Below are 8,505 nucleotides of genomic sequence, written 5' to 3'. Positions count from 1 at the left end.
AGCACAGGGGAAGGGACATGGGGAAAGGGATGCATAGGGTGGTGAAAAATGGAGCATGGAATGAGAGAAGCACAGAAAAGGGGAGTGGGGAAAGGGCATGCTGTGCAGGGGGAGCATGGGAAAGGTTTGCACAGAGCAGGGAGAGCATGGGGAAGGGGTGCACAGAGCAGCAGGGGATCTGCTGCAGTTCCAGCCCTGACCCCAGCTGGGGCTGGAGGCTGAAACTAGAGACGCCACTGGCCTGGCCTGGCCTGGTCAGGTGCTCCATGCACCGAGCAGAGACAGAACAAGAGCAGCTGCGAAGGTAAGGGGGAAGGGAACAGGCACAAGAAGGGGATTAGTGGTAGGAGGGGGAAATACTAGAGTGGAATGAACAGCAGGAAGGTAGGCATGGGGGGCACAAGGGGTATGGGGCAAGCTGTCTTTCCTCTAGTAGCTGCTTTCCCTGCCACTACTTTCACTGTGGCAGTGGTAGAATGGATACATTTAAGAGGACTCTCCAATAACTAGATTCTAGACATGGAAAATTAAAACAAATTTTCCAAGTCTAGAATCTAATAATTGGGTGGGGCTCCTTAAATTCAGGGTCATCTTTGATTCGGGTAAATATGGTAACAGCTATGCCTCAGTGAATGGGAAGCTACTGATAAATTTCTCTAGCTTGGTGTAAACCTGTTGCTTTATAAACATTTATAGTAATTGTTGATATTGTAATTGTTTTCATAACAGGCAAAAGATGATTCCTGCAGGTTTGACTTTTTGGATGTTCATGAATTCTAACTACCCCTTCTTTCATTTGTATGGAACATCTTCCCTCACCAAAACCACTTCAGTGCTTCCTTTTCTGCCTACTCTTTTTTGTCACTTTTCATCATAGGCTCAGATCCTGCTATTTGAACTAGGTAGCTGACCCCAGCACTTGTGCAAAGTCCTGCCATATCTGCACAGATTCTGTTGCAGGATCAGAACCACTGGATCAATCTTAGACCCCATACTAGACTCCTTCCTCAGTTTAGGTCTAGATATCTACCTCTCCAAATAGCCAGAACATTTATACTGTGGTTAGGATGATCATATTTCCCTGGCCTTAGAATGGGATACTCCACTCTCCTGCTGTCTGGAATGCTCAGCTGTCTGCAAGCTCCAGTCTCAGCTGAGTGCACATGGCAAGGAGGGGTTCAGAGTAGGGCTGTGTGAAGCTTCGGGTGTTGATTTGATTCAGAGGAGATTCGGCCCAATACAGTGGCTGAATCTCCAAATCCAAATCTAATCAGGGGACCAAGAAAAAGGTCCGAATTAATTCAAAGGTCTCCAAATCTTCGGAAAAGATTCGGAGAGCTTCGATGATTCAGGCAGTCCCCACCTGCTGCAGCAGGGAGTTGTAGCCAGACTTGGAGCTGGTAAGTAGGGGCTGGGGGAGGGGGGACTGGAAGAGGGGATTGAGCTTGGGTGATTCAGCAGCTGAATCTCTGAATCAATTCAGGACAGTGATTCGAATCACCAAATTGAATCATTGTCTCCCAAATCATTGAGATCCAAATCCGAAATGAATACTAGCCGCTTTGCAAAGGCCTAGTTCAGAGCACTAGAGAGTGGATGTGTGAAAGTCATAGGTCCAGGAAGCAGAATTGTCTTTGAATTCACCAAAATGCAGTAGAGACCCAAGGAAGAGTTCTTCTCTTTAGCTAACACGTCCACCACACACTGTGACAGACCTGATATATTTTTGCCACTTTTTTTTTTTTTGACAGAAATCCTGTATTGAAGAGGGTTTGTATCATCAAAAGCAAAGAGAAACCTTTTTATGCTTTCCCAGTTGGTGAACATAGAGGAAATCCTTTAAAATTTACATTTGTTTTTCATTTTAGGTTCTTTAACCTGGCAAAAGATAAAAACCACCGGTGTTGCACCACGGACCCTTAGACACAGTTCAGCAGTAGTAGGGGAAAACATCTATGTTTATGGTGGAGTTCACTATGGAAAAACTGTTGATGACTTGTATATGTTCAGTACAGGTAAGTGAAACCACTTGTCATCATTCTCAGATTCTGGCACAATATCTTTTACCTATAGTGACACTTCTGCAAAATTTGCAGATACAAATCTTTGTGGGACTAAAGTTTTATCTGACTCCAAATCAATCCCAAGCAATACATGCCATATACACAGAGAATAATCTTTTAATCATTCATTTATTTGTTGACTTCTATGCTCCAAGAAATATAATCTAAGAGTTTATGTACAGGCCACATTTTTACAACTTGGGTGCTTAAAATCAGTCAACAAAACCTGTACTTGGATACCTGTCATCTGAATATCCAAAGTTCCTATTGACTTTGATGGGAACTGTCGGTCCTCATTAACTCTTAAAATCAGGCCGCTTATTAGATAAGTAATTTTGAGCATCTATTTATTTTAATTGATGGCAATAGTACTTGTACATGCTGCCGTCACATAGTTCTTTCTCAGTTATATTTTACATTTTACTTGTGTGAATTATTGTGCTTTCATATAGTGTTGACATTTTTTAAGCAGAACTCACAACTGTGCTCAGAAAAACAAATTAAATTTTGAATCCAATTAGCTTTTATATATTGCTATTAGTTCTGCATATTAGTAATATTTTGTTTGCACTGCCATTACTGTCTTCTTTGATTTAAAATTCTACATTATGTTTCAGTATCTCTTAATTGGACCCCAGTCAAAACCACTGGTCCTGCACCTGGTGCCAGGTTAGTGATTAACTATTTTAAAGATGACTCTACTGGGGGAATAAGGAATTGATTGATGAAGAGTTTGGATCAAAATGAATGATTTTCCAGTTAGCTCCTTTTCCTACCCATTAATATCAAATGAAGATTTCATATTTGAGATATTTTGTGTTTCTTTCTGAGATTCTCAAAGCAAAAATGGGAACTGTTCTGTATATTCACACAGACAGAAATATTTCATCGAGATTATGTTTTAACTGGCATAAAACAAGAAGTTGTATGTTAGGGCAGAAAATAGTGGACACTCGTGTACTCCAAAATCGGTCACATTAAGAAAGTTGATTAAAGGTTCAAGGGTCCTTACAATTAGTTTGCATCTGAAACAATTCCTACTCCAAAGCGGAAGGAACTTTAGTCAAAGACAAGTCTGCACGGATTCTCAAAACTTAAGAAAAGTGCTTATTTTTGCAAAAGTTAGCAAATATTTCACTTAAGAAAACTAATTAGTTATCCTCTAAAGAATTATAGTGCCAAATATGGAAAATAAGCACAGCAAGTTTTGTGCTTTAAGTATAATCTCAATGAAGCCTTAACAGTAGAGTTGTTGCAAATGCCTCTATAATTCAGTTCTTATGTAATACCAGTTTTGAGCACTATAAAATAATTCTTTACTCCTCTAGAATAAGAAACAGCACCTACATTATTAATATGCTGCTATGTAAAGCTGTGTTCCTAGTATGAGAAATGTGAAAATTATAAATATGCAGTCAGCATAAAAATAATTAAAGAAGATAGTATGGAACCAGAAAACCCAAAATTACAAATTGATGTTTACTTTAAACAGTACATGAAGGGTAAGAATCTATGTTCATTTCTCAAGCTGCCTTAGTGTTGGTTTATTTTCCAAAAGAAGCTTTTATACAAATTAAAATAAAAAATTAAATCCCATTAGGCATGACAAAAATATGTACAACTTTAATGTAGCTAGGCCTACATATGGTTTGAAAAATGCTGAAGGAAAAAAATCACTCTCTGTAATTGGTGCGGTGTGAAAACGCCTAGAATATTTTTTGCTGCATATGGCAGACTCTAAAGTAAAATGAAGGGAAGATGAAATATATAGTCTTTTACCAGTGTTATGAAAGTTTTTTCCAGGCTTACTGAATTTTCCTTTCATATTTCTGCCATGTTCATGGATACATAGATGCACATAAGAATTTAAAATATATGTTTAGCTTTTGTTTTGGGGGAATTTTAGAACATGAAAGTGTTAAGATATTCTGGCTTGTTTGGTATGTAAGCATCTGTGCTTCAAGGCTTTGTAATACTGTGTACAGTCACTGTTCAACAGTAGCATAATGGTGGGTGAGTGGGGCATGAGCCCCAGGTGCTGCCTAAAGAAGCCACTGGAATGGAGCTGGGGGGAGCAGGGAAGAGCATGCTTCACCCTCCTGTCCCCCCCATCCCCTGCTCCCATACCCTGCAACTTCCCTGCAGTGTTTCCAGCTCCAGCAGAAGGGAGGACAGAGAATCAGCAGTGGTGCAAGAGCATCTGGGGGAGATGTCACCTCACCTTTTTTTATTTTTTTGTCTGCCAAAAACTGGTGTTTTTTGGCTACTCAACACGCATGTCAGTGCCAGAAAAAGGAGGTGACACAAACCTCCAGCTGCTGCTTCTGCACCACTACTGCTGTTCTGTCCTCCTTGCTGTCGGAGCCAGAGCTGGAGCTGGAGGAGGGAAGGGGCAGGGCATAGTACTAACTTGTTATGCCTCTGCTATTCAAAGTTAATGCTTATTTTTTTCCCCATTTACCTCTCTGGACTCTCAAATGGGATTGTGTCTAACTATTGACATTTGGCAAATAGATGGCCTTTGTCAAAGTTTTGCCTTTTGTCACCTCTGAAAACCTGCCCAAATTTGGCTAGTATGTCGGCTTTGAAAAAGTATCGTTCACACATACTCATTAGAGGATTGCTAGGACTTCAGAGTTTAATTTCTCAAGTATTCCATCTGCACTGAGCAAGCACAACCCTAAGATATTTGGCTGTCCCAGATACTCCTAGCCATGCTGGGTCTGAGTTCAGGCACTGGAACTAATAGTCCCAGGGTCTGGGGCTACAGCAGCTCTTACAATCTATTTGTTAAGCTTCTAAAAACAGCAGGAAACAACAGTAGTGGGTGATCATGGCACAGGCCCAACACCGATTCAGAAGATACCAGAATGGCCTTTTGGGAACCCGTGCTGTAGGGGCTGCCATAGAGTGCCAGTGCACCTCCTGACCTTGCTCAGGCAGTGGGCAGGTGGGAGCGCCAGCTGGGGAGTGGGAGTGCCACAGCTGCTTTGCGATCAGCCATGGGGGGACTCCCTTCCCCCCCCATCAGTCAGTGGGGGGGACCCCCCCCAGTCAGCAAGATTGGAAGATTGGCTGTAGGGGGACCCCTCCCCCAGTCACTGACTAGTCGCTGGGGGGCATGTGCCCCCCCCCCCGACTAAGGTGGCATCAGTTGCCCATGCCTGAGCCCATATTACAGCAGCAACAACTAAAATAGGGTGAGCCTGTCCCACCCTGCTCTGCCCAGGGGAACAATATAACTAGCTATGCCTTTGGTAAGCAGATTTTAGAGCAGTTTTTAAGGGATTTGTCATGTTACTTTAAAAGCAACATAAAGGCACTTAAAATGAGAGCGGTTGTTAGTTAAAGAGTGTTAAATTGCCATTAAGTACCCTCTAAATGTTTCAGAGTTATGCCACTCCAGCTAAGGCTTATTCTGCTGATTTCTCTTTTTTATAGTCTTCTTCCTTGGATATTTTGAAAGCAGGAACAACTACACAGAAAAACCATGAGTTGCTGTTACCCAAAATAAACCAGCTTTTACAATTCCTCTCTGTACAGGGAACTGTGTGGCTCAGGAAACTGGTAGTAAGATATAGACATTTTTACTTCTTTTTTTCCTGGGCTACTCCTAGTTACATAGCTCCGTAGTGACCTCAAATTGTTACTAACTTACCATTTTAAGTAGTGCATATGAAAGGAGTTTGATGGTCCACTAGTCCAGTTCACAGTAGACAGAAGAGCATATCCTGAAAAACCCTGCCACAGAACCAGACCGAAGAGTCCATGGATACGGAGTCTGAACCAACTGACCCAAGTCACCACTGAGCCACACTGGTAAAATAATGTGTGGAGCTTGTATGAGCTTTTTCTAGGATCCTTTTTTTTGGCAGGGGAGGAGGAGGTGAATAAATATAAAACTTCAGTCTCCAAATTGGCCTGCTCACCACTTTTAATAAGCAGGTCACACTTAAAATTAGGAAAAAAATGTAAATTCCCAACCAACTCAAGGTGAACTGCTGTTACACCTGGGTGTCAGGGTACAAATAGATTTTAAAAGCTTGTTTTACAGTAAGGTGACCATATGGGACAATGTGAAATCCAGGACATTGCTGCCCCCTCCCCACAAGTCAGCGGCACTGCTGCAGGAAGAGATGGGGACAGGGCAGTGTGGTGCAGCTCTGGTATTACTATTCAGGCAGCTAAGGGAGTCAATGGCCAATTAATGACCCATTGTTCTTTACTTCACAATCATCTCCCATTTTTAATGGTCATTCTGCTATTCAAGCTATCCTATTTTAGGGCAATTTTTTGTCTGCTAGGGCTTCCTATTTCACAGCTTGTGCCACACCTCCTCCCTGCCCCATGCCCTGAGCCCAGGACACTCATTTTAATTGTGCTGGCTGGCTGGAACTGGCCTCCAAAATCTGGGACTGTCCCAGCCAAACCAGGATCTATGGTCACCCTATTTTCTAGCAAGCAATGTACAAAATGTGCTCTAGGTAATTCTGTATTAGTGTGGCTATTTTATTGACCTCTGAATTACCACTTAAACAGAAGGGTTTTTTTCCCCTCAGTTAAAGTCATCTTCTCATCTCCCTATTGATTCAGGATGCTACCTTCCATCAGTATTTTTAATACTTTACACTGTCCAGTTTTTAGTGACTTTGTTATTTCCTTAGGAAACAGAATTACAGATCTTACTCTAAGAACATATTTTCTGATATTGATCAGAATCTGTTGCACTTGCATGGTAAAATCCCAGCTGAAGTTGTGGCTGTTCCAGTACAGTGGTGGGAAATTGGGAAGAGATTTATTGTGCCCTCTTCCATGAGCAACTGTGCAAGACACTAAGTGACACTCAATAAAGACCTTGGGGTTTGCATTATATAAATCAGTGGCCTCCAACCTTTTTATGGTGAGGATCACTTCTTGGCACCCCAGGATCTACCGTACCCCCCCACACACACCCCGCCCCCCTCCCAGCCCGCACTGTGCCCGCCCCCGCCTCCCCGACAAGTTGCCCAGGCTCTGACCCTATTCACCCTGCTGAGCCCGGATGGTACAGGATGTGGCTCAGCCCAGACATGTGCATCCTGCCGCTCCTGATTGTGGAGCCTCTGACAGACTGAGATCAACTGTCAGAAGCTCCACTATCAACCAGTCGATCAACTGGTTGGTGACCACTGATAAATATTTCAGAATAAATGAATGAACAACAAAAAGCAAAACAGAATAAAGACTGAAAGTGTGCATCTGTGAGGGCAAAAATATTAAAGGGATATTTCAATTATCAAATAAAACATCACAAGCCCTGCAAGGTTTGAATAAAAACTGCAGGTCTATTAATATATGAAAATGCACCCAGACAGTATAAACTATGTCATATCATGAAACTATGAAAAAACATCTCATTATGAGAAGGACATCAGTGTATGTTGTCCCAGATTACATTAAACTGTTCTTTTTTTTTTCTTCATGATGTCAGTACAAGTCAGAACTCCATTTTATCATAGGTTTTTGGTCTCCCCCTTCCTCCTGCCGCAGAAATGTCATAAGCTTTTTTTTAAAAAAGAAATGTTAAACATCCTAAAAACAACTGCTAAACAAGAAACCCAAGCAAAGGTCTATTATGCAGTACTTTTCAACCTTAAATCCATTTTATGATTATTATTATTATTTTTAAATGTCAGTGATAGATTCCTTGGAACGCCACAGCAACAGTAAGCAGCAAGAGTACACAGGGTAGTTAAGTGGAGTTTGCAGTCTCTTTGAATCACCAAGGCAGTCAAAGTGTACTGGTGAATCTAGCTCTTAATTTACCATTGATGTAGTGATTAGGAAAGCTGAATTTCAGAGATCAGCATTATTAATATGTTTACACAGCACAAGGCTGTGTTGCATAGAAATATCCAAGGTAACTCTGAGTGACTCAGCTCCAATATTGAAAGCAGTGGGCCTATCTACACTTGCTATTAATGCATTTAAATAAACTTCAGCACAGTTCTCATTGGAGTTTATTGCTCCCAGGCACAGCATTTACATCTGTACTTCGGAGTGCAGCATGTTGAGCCAGGGTGGATAATTCCCAGCTGGCAGAGGGCCGGGGTGGGGACGGGTCAGCCTGCCAGCCCAGAGCTGCTCTGCCCCAGCTCAACATGCTGTGGAAGGGCTGGTTGGGGCATGAGGGTGCTACAGTGCAGGACTAGCCAGCAGACAGCCCCTGCACTGTAGCACCCCTGTGTCCCAGCCAGTCCCAGTCACCATTTACATGCGAGTTTGAGTGCATTTAAGTACTCCACCATAGGATAGTACTTGTGTCAGGCAGTACTATCCTAAGGTGGAGTTAATTAGTTTACCAAAACCTATAAGCACCACATGTGTAGACAGTGAAGCTTTACTGTAGAGCTAATTAATTAATTCTGCAGTAAAGCACACATGTAGACACAGGCAACTGGTG

At 42.2% G+C, this 8,505-nt stretch overlaps 1 protein-coding gene across 1 annotated transcript in view; it reads left to right on the top strand.

Moving 5' to 3' along the window:
- The window catches only part of LOC102375694 (rab9 effector protein with kelch motifs-like), a 49,512-nt gene extending 43,939 nt beyond the window's left edge, over positions 1–5,573 (top strand). Inside the window, exons 7-9 of the mRNA XM_025202671.1 lie at positions 1,869–2,015; positions 2,681–2,732; positions 5,505–5,573. Coding sequence (XP_025058456.1) covers positions 1,869–2,015; positions 2,681–2,732; positions 5,505–5,526 — 221 coding nt within the window. The 3' untranslated portion in view covers positions 5,527–5,573. The remainder of the gene's footprint in view (positions 1–1,868; positions 2,016–2,680; positions 2,733–5,504) is intronic.
- Positions 5,574–8,505: the final 2,932 nt, after the last annotated feature.

Source organism: Alligator sinensis, unplaced genomic scaffold (genome assembly GCF_000455745.1).
Source record: "Alligator sinensis unplaced genomic scaffold, ASM45574v1 scaffold665_1, whole genome shotgun sequence".
NCBI lineage: Eukaryota > Metazoa > Chordata > Crocodylia > Alligatoridae > Alligator > Alligator sinensis.
The sequence above is the reverse complement of the archived record's forward strand: the minus strand, read 5'-3'. Positions and strand labels throughout refer to the sequence as shown.